The 22,995-nt window shown below is 38.1% G+C and overlaps 1 protein-coding gene across 6 annotated transcripts in view; it reads left to right on the forward strand.

Moving 5' to 3' along the window:
• DENND1A (DENN domain containing 1A) overlaps window positions 1-22,995 on the forward strand; it is a 525,768-nt gene that overhangs the window by 447,134 nt on the left and 55,639 nt on the right. For all 6 annotated transcript variants that reach the window (XM_075184725.1, XM_075184728.1, XM_075184727.1 and 3 more), the window contains 6 exons: window positions 4,236-4,337; window positions 4,413-4,500; window positions 4,822-4,862; window positions 5,546-5,617; window positions 7,775-7,831; window positions 16,994-17,125. In XM_075184725.1, the coding sequence (XP_075040826.1) occupies window positions 4,236-4,337; window positions 4,413-4,500; window positions 4,822-4,862; window positions 5,546-5,617; window positions 7,775-7,831; window positions 16,994-17,125 (492 nt within the window). The remainder of the gene's footprint in view (window positions 1-4,235; window positions 4,338-4,412; window positions 4,501-4,821; window positions 4,863-5,545; window positions 5,618-7,774; window positions 7,832-16,993; window positions 17,126-22,995) is intronic.

A 22,995-nucleotide genomic window follows, 5' to 3' on the forward strand; every position in this document is an offset into this window, starting at 1 on the left:
TTTTGGAAACATTAATTAGCTTTTTTACCATGTTATATTTTATATTTAAATAAATAGATTAAAGTTATTTGCATGTTATTTGCTAAAATAATTATTTGATTATGTACTAATCGCATAGCAACCAATATTAGTGTACAGAAAACTTTGATTACCACTTTCATTCAATTATTAAACTTCAACAGTCCACCCTTTGAGAGTATATCCAATGCTCTCACCCTTTCAAGATTCTATTGCAGGATTATAATAAAACACTTAATTTTCTGAGAAACCGGTCCCTCTAAATACCATCACATTGTCATTTTCTGGGGTCACCTCAGTCGAATATTTACCACAGCAGAAACACATCTAATCCATAAGCTTATTACTGTAAAGACACCAACTATAAGTATTAGAAGCTTACCTATACCAGTTACCAATTCTTGTGCCCATTATGTAACTGGGTAGCTACCATCACACAATATTCACCAGTAATTGCAGTGAGATAGTTTAGTATCATTCTATGCTGTACTAATTCCTTCTTCTATGTTTGCAGCTCCTTACCCGTTTACCTGAATGTGTCATCGTACATTTTGGTAATGTTATCAATTATTTTAGCCAGAGCTTGTATATATATATATGTATATATATATATATGTATATATATATATATATATATATATATATATATATATATATATATATGTATATATATGTATATATATATTTACAATCATGGCCAAAAGTTTTGAGAATGACACAAGTATTGGTTTTCACAAATTTTGCTGTTTCAGTGTTTTTAGACCTTTTTGTCAGATGTTGCTATGGTATACTGAAGTAAAATTACAAGCATTTCATAAGTGTCAGGCCTTTATTGCCAATTACATTAAGTTTATGCAAAGAGTCACTATTTGCAGTGTTGACCCTTCTTTTTGAAGACCTCCGGAATTTCGCCCTGGCATGCTGTCAATCAACTTCTGGGCCACTGACTGACTGGCCACCCATTCTTGCCTAATCAATGCTTGGAGTTTGTCAGAATATGTGGGTTTTTGCTTGTCCACCCGCCTCTTGAGGATTCACCACAAGTTCACAATGGGATTAAGGTCTGACGAGTTTCCTTGCCATGGAACCAAAATTTCTATATTTTGATACTCGAGCCACTTAGTTATCACTTTTGCCTTATGGCTAGGTGCTCCATCATGTTGGAAAAGGCATTGTTCATCACCAAACTGTTTTTGGATGGTTTGGAGAAGTTGCTTTTGGAGAATGTTTTTGTATTCTTTATTCATGGCTGTGTTCTTAGGCAAAATTGTAAGTGAGCCCACTTTCATGGCTGAGAAGCAACATCACACATGAATGGTCTCAAGATGCTTTACTGTTGTCATGACACAGGACTGAAGGTAGTACTCACCTTTCCATATCCGAAAAAGCCTTTTCCAGATGCCCCAAACAATCTGAAATGGGATTCATCAGAGAAAATGACTTTACCCTAGTCCTCAGCAGTCCATTCCCTGTACCTTTTGCAGAATATCAGTCTGTCCATGATGTTTTTCCTGGAGAGATGTGGCTTCTTTGCTGTCCTTCTTGACACCATGCCATCCTCCAAAAGTCTTCGCCTTACTGTGCGTGCCGAAGCATCACATCTGCCTGCTGCCCATTCCTGAGCAAGCTCTGCACTGGTGGTGCCCCGATCGCAGCTGAATCAACTTTAGGAGACCGTCCAGACGCTCTTGGGTGCCCTGAAGCCTTCTTCATAGCTATTGAACCTCTCTCCTTGAAGTTCTTGATGATACGATATAAGTTTGATGTAGGTGCAATCTTACTAGCAGCAATATCCTTGCCTGTGAAGCCCTTTTTGTGCAAAGCAATGATGACTTGCATGTGTTTTCTTGAAGGTAACCATGGTTAACAGAGGAAGAACAATGATTTCAAGCACCACCCTCTTTTTTAAAGCTTCCAGTCTGCTATTCTAACTCAGTCAGCATGACAGAGTGGTCTTCAGCCTTGCCCTCATCAACACTCTCACCTGTGTTAACGAGAGAATCACTGATCTGATGTCAGCTGGTCCTTTTGTGGCAGGGCTGAAATGCAGTGGGAATGTTGTTTTTGGAATAAAGTTCATTGTCGTGGCAAAGAGGCACCTTGAAATTAATTGCAATTCATCTGTTCACTCTTCAGAGTATAAGCAAATTAAAAACTGAGGCAGCAGACTTTGTGAAAATTAATATTTGTGTCATTCTGAAAACTTTTGTCCATGACTGTATAATTTAGTGTTCCCTGAGTAGTCTTAGTGTGAGGTCCAATGAAATACTATCTTTTCATCTTTTTATTCGTTGGGATTTCTTTACTGTAAGTATTCTAGTCATGTAAGTATTTTAAGTGTAAGTATTATTTGTGTAAGTATTTACATTGCGCCGGAATTTTCGGCGTAAGTATTTTATACATGGAGGGATAAATGTGCAAGGATATGTTCCGTCAGGATTTCTTCCATCGAGAATACTTACCGGACCCCTACTGCATGTTCTTTTTTTGAAATTTAGTATTTAGAACATTATTTAGTCGTGTTTTCTTTATTAGAACATGACTGCTGAGCATTTTCAGCAATCCATAAGAAAAACTATTGCTCGGTAGTTAAACAGTACAAATGACTGGTAGAGTAAAATCAGGGAAATGGGCACATTGAAGTTCATTAGATAATAAGTGGAATAAAAGTAAATTCTGGAAAAGTGTCAAATGATGGAATGTAAAAAGGGATTTTGACTGTATATTGAATAAGAAGAAATAATTTGTACCTATAATTGAGAGTGGGAACCAGTGAATAGAGGAATAGCTAAAGAACACTAAAGTCAATGTTATGTTCATAGTACTTACTACCTGAGCTTTGAATAAACTTTATAGCTCCTAAACAGATTACTTAGGAAAAAGTAATAATAAGCTATTACATTACCCATACTTTTACAGTTAAAATTAATATAGTCCTTCTATTTGTGTAAAATTGCTTTTTATCTAATCTACGATTACCTCACAATTGTAATGTAATAACCACTTCACAGACATAAAAGCAGTCCCCATATATATGTAAAGTAGATGAAGTAAAAAAAATGCCTGGGCTGGATTCCATTATAACAAAGAGGCCATAGTTCCACTATGGGGGAGGAGGCAAAAAAACAGCATGCCAGCCACTCTCCCATAGGCTTCTAAACTACCAACTGACCGTGGGTTGCAGGACTACATTTTTTCATATTGAAATATAAATATTTTCATTACTTTGACCCCACCACCCCAGCCCATAATGGTCAGGAAGTGCCTCAGTGTTCTGTGCGCTGGAGAGGAGATCATGTCTCCCTTGGACTTTGGTTTGATGTTTTACTATTTTGCACAGTGCACCTCTAAAGACTTCCCCACCTTCCTGCACATTTCATTTGTGGAGATAGCTCCCAAGGAAGAGAGAGTAGACGTGTATTGTGATGTGCAGTAGAGCTAAACCAAGACATTTGTGGTGTGCTTCGAGTGCACTTTGTAAATGATCGCCGTTGTATGATAGGCCTCCATAGGCCATCCATGTATTTGTTCTGAAGATTTTGTAGAAAGCGGAGGGTGAGGCCTGTAGTTAATCGTCCCTTCTGTAAGGCTGTATGTCAATACTGTTGAATATTAGATTTTTCAGGGGTCTTAAAAGTGACAATTTGTTTATCAGTATGGTCATACATTACATATAAGGGAAATGCTTGGTTGTTTAAACTAATTTACATGGCAAACAGGTTAGATGCTGGTGTTTCGGAGCCTTGGCTTTGACCCAGTTTCTCAATTGTTCACATGTATTTAGCTTGATCATTCACTAGACTCTGGTATTTCTTTTCCTAAATGATCATGGTCTGTATACATTTCCTTGTGTGTCTGTGTTACATAGGTTTCAGCCTGTAATGCTAATATATGTACTAGTCTTTTAATATTAAGGAAACTGCTCTAGTATTTCCTTATAGTAAATCAATACAGAATGCAAAATACTATCTTACACGACATAGTATGAATACTGAGTGACAATTTTTTAAAGTCAGATAAAATATGACGATGGAAAAGGTAAAATTTCTTCTGGTTCCAATTGCTATAGGAAACTTTCTGTAAAGCCTCATACAACCCCTTGTCTGAATAAACTTTTGCTCACTTTTCAATATTTGCAAATAAACATACATTAAGAAAATCGTCAGCTGTGCAGATCTGCTGTTTCTTGATGAACTTTGACTTTCTGTTTCCCACAGGAGGAGCCAATCACCTTTTGCGAGGAAACCTTTGTGTCCCATCGTTCCAGTGGGATGAGGCCATTCCTTCAAAATGCCATCCAGCTGCAGCTCTTTAAACAGGTAAATATTTTAAGAAATAGAATGTACAAACTGAATAAGTTGATATTATAGCAGCATTTAATCTATTTCTGTTAGTTCATAGATGGGCGGCTTGACCTGCTGAACACTGGAAATGGATTTAGTGATGTGTTTGAGGAAGAGATAAATATGGGTGAATATGCAGGTAAGGATATTGGGGAGAATGGCATATCGGGTGTATAACCTGGAGGAAATATCCATATTTAATGTTTTGCACCTTTAGTACATAGTTTGCCCCCTTCCACCCTTGGTGGGCACTCTAGTGATAGTGCCACCCCCTTGTTTAAATCTAGTGATTATGGTTTCTTACACTGCAAAAAGCTACAGGGTACAATATATGTATCTTTTCTAGTATTTAAGTGTCATTATCCAGTTTCTGGGTTCTTTTGCTACAGAATTAATTTTAGATATAGATATGTATATAGATAGATCTTTTACAGATACTTAAATGTTTTTTTTTCTGCAGGCAGTGACAAGTTGTACCATCAGTGGCTGTCAACAGTGAAAGTAAGTTTGCTGTGTATTTTTGTGTTGTAGACAGAATGTACAATATGTCAAGTGTGGTACTTGTCTGTATTTATACATATTTTGGTGTGCACCGATAATATTTCATCTAGATTTTAAAGATTTGACAGAGGATTTGGATAGATGGTGGTACTGGAGGCGGAATGTGCGAATTAGTGCCCCAAGAGAAGAAGTGTGCAATGAAAAAAATTAAAGTGCCAAGAATAGAGCCGTGTGGGGCCCCAAATGATAGTGGGAGTGGAGGGGAGGATGTGCCAGACGTAGAAACACTGAAAGTAGATTTTGTCATCCATTCACCTGAACTTAAAATGTAAATAAATAAATGTGGACAAATGAGCCAGTATAAATATGACTGTACTGTTAGAAGTACTTTAATGTAATGAACAAGAAGATGTTGGTGCAGTAATATATATTTTATTACGTATTGACTAAATAGTAAACCATACTGCTAAAAATAAATCACATTGCTCTTTTCTGAGTGTTTTCTATGCAGAACAAAAAAAAGTGTTCATACAAAGGTGTGGCTTGTATTTTCATTTTCTTTTTTTCTTTTACTGCAAGTTCTTTTGTTCTAAATGTTGTATGTATGTTGCAGTGGTTGACTGTAAATATATGGGATGCTTTTATGTCTTACCAAAACTGTGTCCGATGCACCTTTATTACAGAAAGGAAGTGGGGCCATTATTAACACTATGAAGACCAGAGCCAATCCCGCCATGAAAACAGTGTACAAGTTTGTAAGTACCATACTGTCATTATACTTAGTACTTGCATAAATACAAGGTCAGCCGGTATTACAGGGAAAAGTGGAGCTGAGATGTAATGACTTTCTTAGTTGGATACTGTTTATTCCATTAACTCCATTAATATTAGCAGAAGCAAAGGTCTCTGCTCAAAAATAAGCATCAAGTGTTTGTTCTGAATATAAAGCCTGTTAATTCCATAGTTGTAAATGAGTATAACGGTGTCATAATAAGTGATGGGAGAACTGTTAATTGATGCACGACGGGGTGATTGATGTACTACTTATTTCTAAAATGTTTTAATAGGAAAATAATATGTTTGTAGTCCCCCCTGCCCAAATTTCCAACCTTGCTCTCCTTCAGCTGCCAATTTTGAAGATATATTAAGCTAACAAGTATACTTTATTTCCTGTGCTGTTTTACATTTATTTCCGTTTTATTTCATTTTCTAGCAGTTTAAGCATTATGATCGATCCATTGCCTCAGATATGGATATAAAAGTTTCTAAAGTTGCCATATTGAGTCTTTCCCAACGACAAATGCAAATATTATTACACAGGGGCATTATTGTCCACAAACATTTTCAATATGCTGTGTTAAAAAAAATACATATAAGCCGCCAACTATACTGATATTATGATGTTTTTCCTGAGTATACAGTGTAGCATCTTCTCAATGGTTGCAGTTGCTGTACATTTTTCTGACTGAATTATCTTCATAGCTATCAGATAATAAACCCTTTAATAATAGTATGTGCATTATGATTGAACAATGTATCCAAGTGAATTAAGGATGCTTTACTCAGCACAACAAAAACACACAAGTTGTTTGCACAAAGGTTGTCATTCAATTATAAATAAACAGCATATAAAAGTGGAAACGTGCAACAATAAAATAATTTTGTCATAGCATAAATGTTTACAAAAAAAATTAAGGAGCTCACTTGAAAAAGAATTATGATATTACCAGGTTGAACTGAAGTCTGTAATGTTTAGACAAGCCATTTTGATGTTATTTGATTAATGATAACATAATTATTTAGCGCTAGTCTAATGTACTGTTTAATCTGGTGGTTTAAAGAAAAAAGGGAAGTGAAAGGATGGTAAATAGAAAGAAAAGCTCAGTCTACAATAGCATTTCTATCATTGAAATTAAGTATTAGGGGTATATTTACTAAATGGATGGTTTGAAAAAGTGGATATGTTGCCTATAGCAACCAATCAGATTCTAGCTGTCATTTTGTAGAATGTACTAAATAAATGAGAACTAGAATTTGATTTGTTGCAATAGGAAACAGTTCCACTTTTTCAAACCCGCAGTTTAGTAAATATACCCCTTAGTGATCTTGTTTTGTGGCTGTGATGCAATCCAGTGCCGTTTTTGGAGTGCATAAGAGTCTGTAGCCTTCACAAGATATCCGTCCATTGAAACCCAAAACAGCATTTTTAAGCTTGGTACACATGTCTGTGATAGTGTAATACTGGAGCAGGTGAGTGATGACAGCAGCATCTGAGATCTGAGTGGAGGTAACTGTCAGTAACTTATAGAAAAATACATGTGTGTTTGGGTGTTACCTATTGTGGTCAGTTAGTTGATTATTACAGTTGTCTATTTATTTTATTTATTTTCATTTATAAAGTGTCAACATTTTTACAGCAATGCCTAAGCCCACTGTACTTTTTTATGCTGGTGATTCATCAATTTAAGTTGTAAGGGGAACATAATCAGTTAACAATAACGGTGTGCTTGTAATGCATACTTTTCATTCATCTGATATACAGTATGTAGTATAACCCTGACAAAGTGCCACCTGGTGGCAGAAAAATGTGTTGATATTTGCTTGATACTTAACAACAAACTTTCCTTCTGCAGGTTCTGTGTTATTAGTCCAAAGATATCCTTTGGACTTTAATGAACTTATTTCCAAATATTCCAAATATGGATCTCATAACGTTTGTTTTAAATATCACGTGTTAAGTAATAGCTATAGAAGATCACCTTAGGTCTGACGGGTAGAAAACATAATTCGTGTTTTTCAGTGTCTTCAAAATGCTTTTCCTAGATTCACTTACGTGCATTAGTCTCATATAAGTTATAAATTACTGTTGTCAAAGCCTAACCACAAACTAATTTCACCTTTGTGTGTCGCAGGCTAAGGACCATGCCAAGATGGGAATTAAAGAGGTGAAGAACCGATTGAAACAGAAGGTATTTGAACATTTATTTATTTTAGATACATGTAAGAAATTGAAAGTGTTCCAGCTCACTACACATGTGGCGGACTCACCATACAATTTTGGCTTTTTGATATGAAATTTAACTGAAATTGCCACCTGTGTCTGATCTGACCAAATACCCTGTTCTTATTGTATGTTGATATCAGGATGGTGTTAAATCCCTTGCCTTATGAACATATGACTTGCGTGTGCCTTGATCGTGCCACAGAAAGGATGCGCCATAGAGATCCCTTCATTCAGCCCACCTTCATTGTTTGACCAAATTGATTTCAGATGAAGGTTGAACCAATAGTTTGCTGTATGTGGTCAGCTTTAGACTGTGCATTCGTCTCTGGAATTCATTTAGATCTGGGATTGTATTAATGTTTGTTGATTTATTGTCTGCTACTTATAATTTGTTGCATTTGTTTGTGTACAAATTGTTGTAGTTTTAATTTCCATTTCATAAAAGTGGACTCAATATAGTATTGTATTTCTAACTTATCAGAGCACTCAAGGGGGTCTTTTTATTAAAGGCCCTATGGCCGGCAAAAAAATGGGTGTTTTCACTGGTGATAGGGCTTCGCCCAGTGCTATTATCACCGCTGGCCGCTGACCGATAGGGCCTACATGCAATAAGTCTCACCTCTTTAACAAATATTGCGGCAAAACAAGTACGACCACATCGTTGTGCTCTTGAAGGAAAAAATGAATGAACAAAATGCTTTATTTTTTCAATAAAGCATTTTCTTCTTCAATCCTCAATGGGTTTAAAATATTTGTTTTAATTCTTTATTTTTCTTTAGTGGAACTGAAAGCCCAAGTCTAGGCTGCTGCGAGTCGGGGGGGGGTCGGGTGCCGCGACAGCCCAGACTTGGGCTCCTCCCCCGCAAGTCGAGGAGGGGCCGCAATTTTATTTTTTTCTATTTTTATTTTATTTTCTATTGTCCCCCCCCCCCAGCTGGGCCCACCGGCAGCCACTAGGCCCTAGGCAGGTGCCTAGGTTGCCTAGCGGTAAATCTCGCCCTGCTCCCAGGAGCCTGTTGGGATGAATAGTTTGGAACGGTCTGTGCAGGGTTTGACCAGTGTGTTTAATTCCCTGGAAATTCCAATCGAGTATGACAGGTGGGCGGTGTAAACGCTTGGGTCTGCCTATTGCCCAGGATTTAGTAGATTCGACACGGATCCATCCGAATTGGGAGATGGTGATGTTCTATAGGATTCTAACTATGAGGACTTGCCCACAGGTGAGGATGATATGTTCAATAGACAGGGCATTGTGGACCTTATCCTGGCAGTGCGACAGGTTCTTAACATATCGGATGGGGAACAATCTGTATCACAGTCCTCCGTGTTTAAAAGGGCAAAGAAAAGAACGTTTTTCTTCCCTCCTTCAGCACAACTGTTGGAAATTTGGGACAAGGCCAGACTTAAGCCTGATAATAAATCTCAAATTCCCAGACTATACAAACTTTTCTACCCCTTTCCAGATTCGGTGGTAAGATCATGGGAGACTTATCCTAGTATTGATGCGCCTATTGCACACTTGGCAAAGTCTCCTGTTTTTCCGTTGCCAAATGCAGAATCGCTTAAAGACAGTACTGACAAAAAGTGTGAAGTGATTTTGAAATTGATTTATTTTGCACCTGCGCCCGGTGATGGGCAGCAGCTTTGGTCGTTAAAGCTGTTGAAAAATGGGCCACTACCCTTCATGCAGGAATTCAGTCTGGCTCTGAGTTGGCTCCTCTGGGAGGCCGAATATTTAAGTCGGCATGCCCTTCACCCAGGCAAATAGTTGCTCCATCCAGAGGTGTTTTCTCAAATAGTCCTCCGGTGGGGTCGGCCAGAAATAGAGATGATGGCCTTGCAGCACAACCACAAGGTAGGTATTGTGCCAGGTCAAGAGATCCTCAGGCATTCTGGACGCTAATACGGTACACTGGAACTTCAAATTGATGTACCTTTACCCTCCACTACCGATGCTGCCGCGGATCTTGCAGAAAGTGAGATGCGAAAAGGTTCCAGTGATTCTACTGGCACCAGATTGGCCGAGAAGAGCGTGGTGCTCAGATCTTCTAGACATGTCTGTTAATCGTCCTTGGCGTCTGCCTCTCAGGAAGGATCTTCTCTGTCAAGGTCCATTCTTTCATCAGAACCTAGATCGATTGGCTTTGACTGCTTGGAGGTTGAATCCTTGATTTTCAGAAAGAAAGTGTTTTCGGAGAGAGTGGTTAAAACCATGATCCAGGCGGGTAAACTGTCATCATCCACCATTTATCACTGCATTTGGAAAACATATATATGTTGGTGTGAGAAGACCAAAGTGCCTACTAATTCTTTTCATTTAGCCAGGGTGTTGGGCTTTTCTGCAAGATGATCTAGACAAGGTATTGAGGTTGTCATCCCTTAAGATCCAAGTAGCAGTGTTGTTGGTGTATTTTTAGAAACATATCGCTCTGCAGATGTTTCTACAGGGTGCACTTCATGTACAACCGCCTTTTGTTCCTCCAGTGGCTCCGTGGGACCTAAACTTGGTCCTTTCAGCATTTCAAAACTCTCCCTTTGAACCTTTGGAGTCTGTTTCTTTAAAATTTCTCATGGAAAGTGACGTTTGCTGAACATTGCTTCGGCCAGACGGGTTTCGGAGTTGGCAGCCTTATCATGTCAGGCTCCTCTTCCGATTTTCCATGACAATCGTGCGGTGCCTAGAACAAAGCCTTTGTTTCAATCAAAGGTGGTCTCGGGCAGCAGGTGGCTTAGTGGTTAGCACTTCTGCCTCACAGCACTAGGGACATGAGTTCAATTCCCGACCGGGGCCTTATCTTTGTGGAGTTTGTATGTTCTCTCTGTGTTTGCGTGGGTTTCCTCCGGGTGCTCTGGTTTCCTCTCACACTCCAAAAACATACTGGTAGGTTGGCTGCTACTAAATTGCCCTTAGTCTCTCTTGGCCTGTGTGTATGTTAGGATATTTAGATTGTAAGCTCCAGTGGGGCAGGGACTGATGTGACTGAGTTCTCTGTGCAGCGCTGCGAAATTAGTGGCAGTATATAAATAAATAGTTGATAATGATGAGGTTTCACATAAATCAGGATATTGTTCTGCCTGTTCTTCCTCAGGATTTGCTGGCGCCTGGTCAGGATTCAGTCTCTTTAAATGTGGTCAGAGATTTTGAGGATTTATGTGGACCGTACAGCTTCGGTTCAGAAGACCGATAGTCTTCTAGTCCTGTATGACTATCGCAACCGCTACTATCCAGGAGGCGTACATTTCGGAGGGCTTTCCTGAAGGCCTGACAGCTCTTTCCACGAGGTCGGTTAGCGCCTATTGGGTGGCGTAACATGGGGCCTCGGCTGAGCAGTTGTGTAGGGCAGCTATTTAGTCTTCTGTTCATACATTCACCAGGTTGTATTATTTCCACGTCTTTTCTTCCAAAGTTGCAAGTTTTGGTCGTAAAGTTTTATGTGCCGCTCGTTCTGAGCATTCCCACCCATAGGGGCAGCTTTGGAATGTCCCCAAGGTGAGCAGTTTCCCCCAACTGGTGTGAAACAGAAAATAAGATTTTTGTACTTAGCGTAAAATCTCTGAACACGAGTTGGGGGACACTGCGCTCCCACCTTTTGTTCTGACAGTTCTGTTGCGTGTTTTGTTGGTTGTGTTTTCGCTCTCTCTTGTGGCTTGTTTAGTAAATAAACTGAGCTCTTCCTGTGGAGGGGGCATAGAGGGGAGGGGAGCAGGCTAGACAAGTTTTTCAGTGCCATTACTCCCACAGCACCCTCTATACCCCAAGGTGAGCAGTGTCCCCCAACTTGTGTTCAGAGAAAGAGATTTTATGGTAAGTACAAAAATCCTATTTTCTACATTTTTGTATAATGTTACATTATCTGGGCACTATATCCTCAACCACTGTGATGTCTCATATAGTTTTTTTTTTAAAACTATTATAAATGGCTGTAAAAAGTCATTATGCTTAGGGATAGTGTATGGTCGCCAAAGGTTTCAGAACCTAGATCGTATTTAAGCCAACTGGTTTTGTTAGTTCCCCTGGTCCAAACAAACAGCTATTTCAAATGTTATCAGTTTTGGTTATGGCTTCTTTCACCTCATTGCATGTGTTTAAAATAAATCATTTAACAGTAGCCATCTTTTATCACCAGTACTATATTAGTAAAGTCCTTTGTCTGTTTTCTTGTGTGACCTAAACAGTTTAGATTAGCTCCTTTGCTTCTTGTTTATGATTCAAACCCAAATCGGGAATGAACTGAGGGCAAAGCAGAATCTTGATTATGTCTAAGAGGTCAACGCTGGGAGAGTCCGTACCTTGTGCACTGAATACATATAACTGCATCTCACACTGCTACGTATAGAGACACAAGGAGACAAAGAACTAATCATCCATCTCATACATCATAATCATTACTGCTATGGTAGGATCGCAGCACTCCTCAAAATTCACATGTTGTTGGTAAAGAATTAAAATGGTACACATAAAATGATTTATTGGATGGACTGTAACCTCCAAAAAATGTATTTGCATAATTGTGCCTAGCATACAGGAATGTATACTCTAGACATCATTTTATGTTATACCTCTGTGAAGGTGATGAAAATCTCTGGAAATTATATTTGCTGCTTTTTAGCATGTTCTTTTTTTAATGTTCTTTGCCACATTTTGATCTTTTGTGGACCTGACCTTAACCCCAGTTAGCTTATATCCTGTCTCCAAAAGGCGTCATCCACTCCCACTAGGCTACGCATTCTAGCTATATTGTATTGTGAGAGGCTTATCACACCTCAAGATTGACAGTAGACCTCTGGGAATTGATATAAGGAATAATGTATTCATTTATTTATATGATGCATAAAGTTTGGTATACGCATTGTACATTTTGTCTTTTTTTTTTTTTTTTTTTCTTGCATAAAAAAATGCCCATCCTGGCTAATGTTACAAATACCATTAATTGTAACATTCTAAAAATTTGGGTACTGATACATCTTTACGCCATATGTTGGCCCACCAAAGTTGTATGGATTTCAGGCATCACCATTATAAAAGCAAATCCTGTTATACTTCAGCTCTATCTCAGTAACTAAAGCCACGGTACAGAAGTGGGTTTAGGTGCTTGGCAAGACTGAGAAGCTTGTTCACATGCTCTGGTCCTGAGGAGACAAGGAAGACATGGGCAGATGGCGTAGGAATCGTTGAAGACATGAGGCAAAAAGACAGCCTAGCAGAGAAGACATGGATAAAACAAAAGTAGAGATATGGAAAGGGGACACCCTGGCAAGTGAACACACATTTGTTACTAGTGGTAGAAATGACATTTAAAGGGCTTGAGGTGGGCAGTCAAGGAACAATCAGGCTAAAGAGGCAGAGGATGGAAATATGAGGCATGAGGAGAATAACTAGGAGACAAATAGGGACATCATGCTGCAAAAATGTCTTACTGGAGGGGAGCTATCTTTCATTACAAACATTTAGTTAGGTTTTAGTTTGGCAAGGGTGCAATACATGTATTATTTTGTGCGTAATAGAGCTGTATCTTATGCCAGTCAATGAGGGGATTTTATGCCCTTTTTAATTATATGCTAGAAAATCTGGCATTGAGTGATGTAACTAGCATCAATTACTGTATGTATATATGTGTATGTATATGGGTGTGTACATACGTGTATGTATATGTGTGTGTGTGTGTGTATACATATATATATATATATATATATATATATATATATATATATATATATATATATATATATATTATGAATTACAGATTAGCGTTTCAGCCACCCTTTGTTCATACAAAGTGATACGTTTATTTTTAGATTTCTCTGTCCATAGACACATCTCTTTTACATGCACAGATATAAAAAAAATTGGCATATATGTTAGATGAAATCATGGAACAATTATTATGCTTAGAGGTGCTCATACGCAGGCATATTCAGCAAGAGAAGAGAGTCTGGATCTATGTCAAACATGTATGCAGCCAAATCAAACAGATTCATTCTTAGGATCCTATGGATCACAATTAGTAAAATCAGGTGGCAGTCATCATGTCACCAAATAGCTCTGATTGTTGTTGATAGGATTGGAACTAGTTTGGGGGCCATACAAAAAGCAATTTTTGCCCAATGTATTGCATGTATGGGCATACTTTGGGTCTTGTCCAGTCAAAGTATTTGCATTTGATATGTGAAGTGCACGCATGTATCATACTGCATCTCTGTTCATGTGGACATAATATGGATCAGTATATCAATGACCAGCTGTATTTTCTTACTGATTGCTCTTCATTCTGAACACAACTTGAGCAGTTCCTAAAAATATGTTCTTTTGGATGGGTCTTGCTTGTTCCTTTTTACTGTGCAGCAAACCAGTAGCTTGCTATGTTATGCTTGATAACAATGGGCCTGAGTCATTAAGGAGAGTAAAGCATAACAAAGGAGTAACTTTGCACCTGGGCAAAACCATGTTGCATTGGAGGGGGGGGGGATAAATTTAAAATGTGGGTTCAGATTTATAGTTGGGGTAGTATATATGTCCTATATCAACTTTAAATTTCAGAGTAAAAATAAAGCTATCAAATATTTGTGTGCTACATGAAAAAACAGCCAGTATTTAACTAATTAGTGCAAACTAATAAACTAATTTGCAGCCCTTACATTGTAACATGGTCTTTCCCGGAGAACATTTACTCCTTTTTTTGTCTTACTTTCCTTAATGACTCAGGCCCAATATGTATAGCACTTAAAATATGCAGCATACTCATTCAGTTAGATGAGTCTTAATTATTGATTAAGGTTCTAGTAGATGATGATGATAATTGTCTTTATATAGCACTTTTTTCTCAATATGATTTTGCAGAATACAAACACCTGATAAATATAAACATATTAAAGATTTACAGAATGCAGAATTATTATAGAGGTGCGTTAATGAAATGCTTGAGTAAACAAGTCAGTCTTGAGTCTGTTTTTGAAGATTTCTAGAGGGCTGTGCGAGGCAGCACATTTCAAAGAGTAGGAGCCACAAAGCTAAAGCATACTTGCCAACATAGGCAACTTGTTTTCCGAGAGGTCCAGGAGGGGGCAGGTTGGTGTGTGGGGGTGGGGCTTAAAGAATTGCGTCATTAGCCTTGCCCCCAAAACTGTCATCACTATTTTGAACCCGTAAAAACAGGGGGCGGGCCACTATGATGCGTACACAGCATCAGTAAGCCGCGCCCCCTCTGTTTAAATTACAGAGCTGGTCGGGATCCAGGAGAATTGCCTTCTCTCCCGAATTCAGGAGTAGAGGGAATCAGAACCTGCTTCAAGTATCTAAAACTATGTGTGGCAGATGTGCTCAAACCCAGTCCTCAAGAGCTACCAACTGGTCATGTTTTCAGGATTTCTGTCAGTAGAAAAAGGTGGGATAATTACTGACCCAGTCACATAGCTTAACTCACCTGTGTATGATTAAAGATATCCTGAAAACATGAGCTGTTGAAAACCTTTGAGGACTAAGTTTGGCCACCTCTGATGTAGGGCTTATGTACAGAGGCTGGATCTTCACACACCTTCATTTATTCATCAGTTAAGTTATTACAAAATACTGCCTAGAGGTGCACTGTACTTAAAATTATATAATATTGTGTTTCTTAATTGTACAAAAATATAGTTTAATAAATGAAATATGAATTATATTTTGATAACCAATGAAATACTTCTTTTAGTGTAATTATTGATTGAGTCTGTCTGATTATCCTGCTAAGCTGGTACTGCCAGTCTATATGCCAGTGCCAAGACATTTAGGTGTCTGTCAGAACAGGTACTAAAATAGATCTTTCACCATTGTATGGATGTCTGTCAAATCAGAGATGTCAAACTGCCACTTCTGAGACTGTCAGGTATATATCTATATGCTGAAAATATCAATCTGTTCGCTGCCAATGGTAAAATTGTCAATTGGACATGGATGTGTTGATGTCACTGGCATCTGTCAATGAAGACACTGCTGATCTGACATCTGTCTAGGCTGAAAGTGTCATTGTGATATATTTCTGTCATATATCTGACATATGTGTAAGATTCATTTTAATGTCACATGACAACATTTGCAAAAACAATTCATTACTATGTGCCAATATATAGAGGGATAAAAAAGCAGATGCAAAAAGCGTCCATGGGACTAAAGCATGATATAGTTAGATAGAGATAGATATATAGATATGTATCTATATGTATATATAGATATTATAGCGTCAAGAATTCAACATACACAACACATTTTAGGGATCGAGCACCCTTTGGAGTAGCTGTATAGTAGTGGTAATGTCTTTTGGAGCCATTAGGAGTAAATGAAAGGTTGATCTTAATGTACGAGTGTCTTTTTGTCACTCTTTAAGTCTATAAATTGGATCATGAAAAAACAGTCCTTTTTTATCAGACTGGTAAAGAAAAACCATTGTGTATGGGGAATAAGTAATATCCAATATGATAAAGTTTACAGGTACATGGCCCGAGTTGCACTGGTTGAATACAAGCAGGCAGTCGTTCTCCCTGCTCCATGAGCTTCCCTTTCATTCAAATTGAAATTCACAGCGTCATGGTGTGGGCAACAGTACCATATCTTCTGACATTCCAGTTGCAAATTGAAACAAATTAGGCCACATGTCCGATCCACACAAGCAATGCCATTGTGAGCAATGCCATACCTTGTTTTAGTTAGGACACGTTCCATTCAGGCTCTTGGACTTTCATGCAGAAAATAATACTGAATAGATTTACATTGGTGAGGGCAAGTCCTATATTTGTATATACAATGATACATGAGTGGCCAAATTGGACAGATTTGATTACTTGGTTCTCAACCACATATATATGGGGCCTCATTACTGCAGTTGGCTAATAACTGCACACAAAACATTTGTGGTTACAATTAGGAAAGGTTAAAATTCCAAAACATTTTATTGATTCCTTGCTGTCATTGATAGTCAGGAAAGACACATGTGGCAATTGCAGACCAATTTAGTCTGAATTGTCCAAGTTTGCCAACAAGGTCACCACTTTGCTATCCGCTTTATTCTGGTAATTAGATTGATAGATTAATAATTGCACAAAATTGTGTGGTATCCGCTATATTCAGCCTCTTCCACTCCTGTGTTTTTGTCAGGACTTGACTGAAAATGGATGCAATGTCGCCACGGAAGAACCTCTTCCAAGGATGTCACCTTCACCATCTACTGAAAAGAAGGATCCTAAAAGTAGGGATGAGAGACGCCCCATCACGGTACATTTTGGTCAGGTAAGTTACAAATATTCACACAGAATTAATCCATGCTAATTACAAATTCATATTCATTGATTTCTCATTCACTCTTAACGCAGTACATTTTTTTTAAATACGTTTTTTTGTTTGCAGCATGATACTCAATTGGTCCCAAGCTAAGGAGTCAGAGCCTTTGTTACATAAATGACTTGCTGATAGATAGGAATTAGTATAAACCTAAAAGGCGTATCAGCAGTGCAGTAAACACACCATTTTACACATATATCCATATTGATTTGTTGTGTGGAGCACTTCAGACATTACATGACTACTCCTTAGATTTGGTTCACACTGTTGACCAAGTGTCAGGTGGACTACAGCCGGTAATGTTACCTAACCAATAGCGCCCTGTGTCCTGGGAGCTGATTGGTTCCTATCATTCTGCTATTAGATTGTGTTCATTTATTCAACGTCATAGTGATGAGATGTTGTAGTGTTGGATGCCATTACTATTGATTAACTGGACCGGCTCTCACAGCTGACTTTGTAAGCAATGTACTGAAATGGGTGCAAGGAGGTAGCAGTGCTCACTGCTTGCTAGCCAACTGATGAAGAATTCTGTTTTTTGTTTTTTTTAAATCCAGTATTTTTATTGAAATTTTTTAAGATATAAACATACTAAACAACAAAAAGAAAAGAAAAACAATCGCATACATATCGGAATTAAATGACGGAATTTACAAGATTACATTAAAGCATAATAATAATAAATGTGCTATATTCATTCAGGATCATACATCGTAAATGCTTATACATAAGTATGTTACACATGCAGGGTTTATTACATGGACTCAGATACTTATTTTAAGAACAAAATTCTATTCAAATAAGTTAAATTTAAATTCAAATAAGAATTCTGTTTTTACAAGACACCTATCATTGACCACTGAAAACCTTGTAAACAATGGCCTGATAGCATTGTATTGTAAACAAAATAATTGAAAGGAAGTAGCTCATGTGACATGTGAGGATGCCGTTAGTATTAGAAAAGAAAACAAAGATTTCTCCAGCATTTACTTAATTGCTAACAAAACACTTGATTTTATGAAAAGCAGAGACATTCTACACAGAGATATTGCCTGATATGTACTGCGTTCCACATTTTTCTCTCTAATTAGTGGAAAACTTGCATGTTTTGAAATGTAGAGCACACAATCAAAATGATATTGCTATATAAAAAGTGTTGTAGTTGGTTGCACAGTGACACAGAAACGACATCTTTGCCCTCAGACGGCAAAATTTGTTTGTAGGAAGCAAAATAAGAAATAGAGATGTTAACATGCGTCTGTAGCACATAGCTTGATGGTGGTTTTTATGCCTACATTGTAAGTTCACAATTATTCTCAGCTTATTTCCAAACAAGTTCTCAGAAGTAATTAATATAGTTATTGGTATCTTCATGTGAATCAGTGATCATAGGTAGAGCAGTACACAATATTTCCAGTTACATAATGTAACAGCTGTACATTCATGAAGCCAAGACACCACCTAGTGGAACTCTTAGAATTAGGGGAACAGTAGAGAGCAGCAATAGAGGGATTTTCTGTGCCTAGGTCTATCTGCCTGTCCCAGAAGCCAAATGAAATGTACGTGAAACTGGAAGTTATCTCCAACAGGATTAATCTTTTTGGGTTTTTTATCTCCATCTCTCATACTTTATGATCTTAATATCTGTTGTAAGTTGAATTTTGGAAATTGTTTACTGTTGTGGCTTCTTCCAATCTCTTGATTTTCAGTTATTCATCTTTTCAGGATAACAGGAAGGAAGGGACAACAAGTGTTGATGTACAGTATTTTGTCCGTGTTATATCATTAGCTGTGATAAGCTTTTACTTTAAGAGGCTTAACTGATACACCAAGTATTTCCAGTGTCAGAAAGCTCCTGGAATGAACTGATCCATTTATAATACAGTAAAACACACACAATGACATAGGCTTCAAATGGTTATTCTGTGGCTGCTATTCTACTGCAGCGGAAGTTATACTACTGACCAGTTAATACAGTATAGGCCAAAACTGGGGATTGCTGGTCAGGGGCAAACGCAGGATTTTTAAGGGGGGGGGGGATTTCCTCACCCCCTCCCCCCCCCCCCAAAAAAAAAAGAGAGAGAGAGCTGCATTTTTGCAATACTGTACAGCAGCCGCGGCGCTGTCAAAGAAGCGTCCATGGCAGTGCTGTATTGTAGTACAATACAGCACCGCCACGGACGCTTCTGTGACAGCGCCGCGGCTGCTGTACAGTACAGGGTAATGTTTAGTGCCTGTTCGTTTTCGGAGGGGAGGGGTTTCTGGAGAACCAGAAAGCCCCCCTGCGTGCGCTCCTGCTGATGGTGCCCTAACATAGTGTAGTGTTTACAAAATAATCCCCATTAATTGTGTGTGTTATTTATAAGACAATAAACATCAACACTGTTCAGCATAACCATCCGTCCTCTTCTCCATTGTAGCACCTGATGTAATAATTGGCTATGTCACACTGCTTTATATATATATTGATTGCAAGCAAATCCCTGGACTTTGTATTCACAGATTTTCTACAGCATTTTCCAACCCATGACAGAGCTTTACTCTTTCTCCAGTATTCCAATACAGATTATTTTCATTTTAAAAGTGACTAAAGCATTTTACCTAAATATATGTAGATTCTATATATGATGTTTAAAGAGATGATCTCTTTCACCCCCATACACAATATTAGCTGCTTCTGTATCGGGGGACCAATGTTCCTCTGTTTCACAGAGAGGAGAACAAATACCATTTTAGCAACACACCATACTTTACTGTCATCATTAGCCACGGCTCCTTTTAAAGTCATATAGCATTACTATGCAGGCGAGCTGGGGACACAATTAAAAGATACAGAAGCTTTGCCTCTGTGCGTCTCTAACACAGAGAGGAAGAGATGTCCCTCTCTCCCTTTCTCACTTGTTTTACATATCTCTTGGCATTATGCTAGTTTATGTAGAGGAGGCAGATTTTTTTAAAATGCATGCATGCGGATTAAGGTCAAGCCCCATGTATCACTAATGCAGTTTCTCCTGGCTGTACGACTGCAGCTCCTGAATCCAGCAACAGCAGTAAGATGCCTTAATTGAGACACGCTGTCAGAGTGACAAACACATTTGCATACACTCTATTTATTCTCGCTGGAAAGGTCTGCAAGCTGCTGCCGCTTGAACATTTTTAATCAGCTTTTCTGTTAGCGAGCCGGCAGCTAGCTGTCCTAGTCTTGGCTGCTTTTTTATTATTTGACAGGTTAACTAGATGGGGGATGGGCGTTTTGGGTTCAAACTATCTATGTTTTGTCTGTTAATGTTTTCTAAACTTAACAACAAGTAACTTCATTTCTGGGAATTTCAGTTACAACGGTCCGTTCCCCCCCCCTCCTGATTAATGTATGTTTGGAAAACTGTTCTACTAGGCAATGTCTGGTAAAATCATTACTTAAATAAATGCCAGTTGTGTATACGTTCAGTTTCTTCTTATGACTGTCTTGGCCAGAAGTGGAAATTGAGCCTGATCATCTAACCTATTTAGTATGCACAGCTCAAATGTAAAAGTTTGCAAAACAGTAAAACAAAGATTTCACATTCATTCGTTACGTCACATCAGTTTTAATTTGAACTTTTCAAACATCATCCAATATCCATCCCCTGTAAAAAATACCTTATTCTGCACAGTTTTCATAACATGATAGATGAAATACATGAATAATCTGCTATTCACCAAGTCTTCAATGTGTGTATGTGCTATAACTTCGCTGAGCAAGCTAATTCCTTTAACCAGCAGCTTTGTTACAGTGTAGGAATAGTTGCCTGACATTATCTGTTAAAATGCTCTAATCGTTATGAAGGTGGAATTATACAACAGTACAGAGGCATTGGTGCATTACACACCTCCTGACCTATACTTCTTACAGATAAATAGCTTTGAACACTGCCAAGCATCTAGGTTTGAATTAACACACTGTGCAAATGTAAACACCTATCCACTTAACAAATATATGTAAAGTCAAAGATTTAAAGGGCATGGCGGATGTATATTATACACATTTACATTTGCAAGGACAGGAAAGCTTAGATATATTTTATGAGCTGCAAAAAGCACATACATATTTGTCGAAAGCTCCTTAGCCCGTCTCTGCAGAGCAGAAACTAGACTCATACTGATGAGACTCAGAAGAAGGTCTAAACAGCTGCAGCTGAGTTTGCTTTCTAGCAGTGCACTCTGTTGTGTGTGTGGCCAGTACACTATTATGGGATTTATGTATAAACTGTTTTAAGACAAAAAAAATAAAATAAATTTTTTTTTACATTAACAAGTATTTCCCCAAATCCTTCATTATAATCAAACTACTGGTAATGTTTTTTTTTTTTTATATAATTTGCTGTGTTATATAGGAACACTGCCTACATTTTTTTCATTGGTAATAAAACATACATGTTATGCATAGTGCTTAATCTGTAGATAAAAAATAATTACAACTCAGATTAAAAAAAAAAAGTAGCGCTCCAATTAAGAAGGTGGTCTACAAGTGTTTTTGTCCCCCCCCCCCCCCTCAGACTTTAAATTGTATTCCCCTGAAACTTTCTATTGTGACTATGCCCATTACATTTTCTTCCCTATTGTTGCATATAGCTTTATTTATTATATTAAGTGACACTTTGCGCTGACAAGACTTCTTACTTTGCTTCTTGTTTTGTTTGCATGGCCCAAAAGTAACTCAAACTAGTAACCCTTTCCCTGCTAGGATTTCAGATAAAGGACGTCTTTGAGAGCTTTGCAATACACGTACAACGTCTTAGTGGTCAGATTATTAAAGGGTTAATGACAGAACTTAATATTTCTCGTGAGATGTAAATTCTCTGTTTTCCGTATTTTAATGAAGCCCTGAAGTATGCAGGGAAAAAATATCTCTGTCCCTAAATCAGGGGTGAGCTGGAAAACGTAAGCAGAAGAGAGGACAATGTGACATGTACATAGCTTTGTACTTAATGATACACTGGGCTCCACTGCTGGAAGGTAGTGAGAGGTGAGACCAAAACCTTAGAGAGAAATGTTTTAAAATGTGGGAGACTTTGTCCAGACAGAATTATTCATAATGGGAGAAGGATCCTTTGTTATTTTGATCTTGCATGTTGGTGGCAGAATTCAGAAGGCCTGCAAGCTTGACAGAGGTCACCAAGGGAAGCAGAAGCTGAAGAGATTTTCCTTTGTCAGGTTCTCTACCTCCCCCCCCCCCTGCGCCTGCCTCCATCAGCCACCCCACAAAGGCTAGTGATAATGGCCAGCCACTGTGCTGGAATGAAAGGGAATAGAGACAGCAGGCAGATGAAAATTCAGTAAACAGTGTTCTGCTGAGGTATAATTGGGCTCTTCTCACGTTACGTCTTCCATAGCTGGAGCAACACCACCAGTGGGCGTTCTGTTGAACCCTTCCATACTATTGAAATATGTGTCCATCAGTCACCTAAAATCCTGACTTTATGATAGCTTCTCTGTCTCATAACCTGCTTAACCCTTTGAACCCTAGTGTGTGTCGCTATGTCCGGGTCTTCAAGATAAAATTAGCACTCCCTGACTTGCATACAAGACTATCTATATGTGTGTGTGTGTGTATAAATATATATATATATATATATATATATATATATATATATATATAAAAATATATATATATATATATATATATATATATATTAGTCACACCTTTAGTTAATAAGACAAAAGTAAATTGATCACCGTACTATGGGAAAACTACAATTTGCTAGTAGAAGGCAATTATAAAACATGGTGCCTTCTACTCTCTTGGTACTTTAAAGCGGCCACATTATCCACAAAAGAAA

Source organism: Mixophyes fleayi, chromosome 9 (genome assembly GCF_038048845.1).
Source record: "Mixophyes fleayi isolate aMixFle1 chromosome 9, aMixFle1.hap1, whole genome shotgun sequence".
NCBI classification, from domain to species: domain Eukaryota; kingdom Metazoa; phylum Chordata; class Amphibia; order Anura; family Limnodynastidae; genus Mixophyes; species Mixophyes fleayi.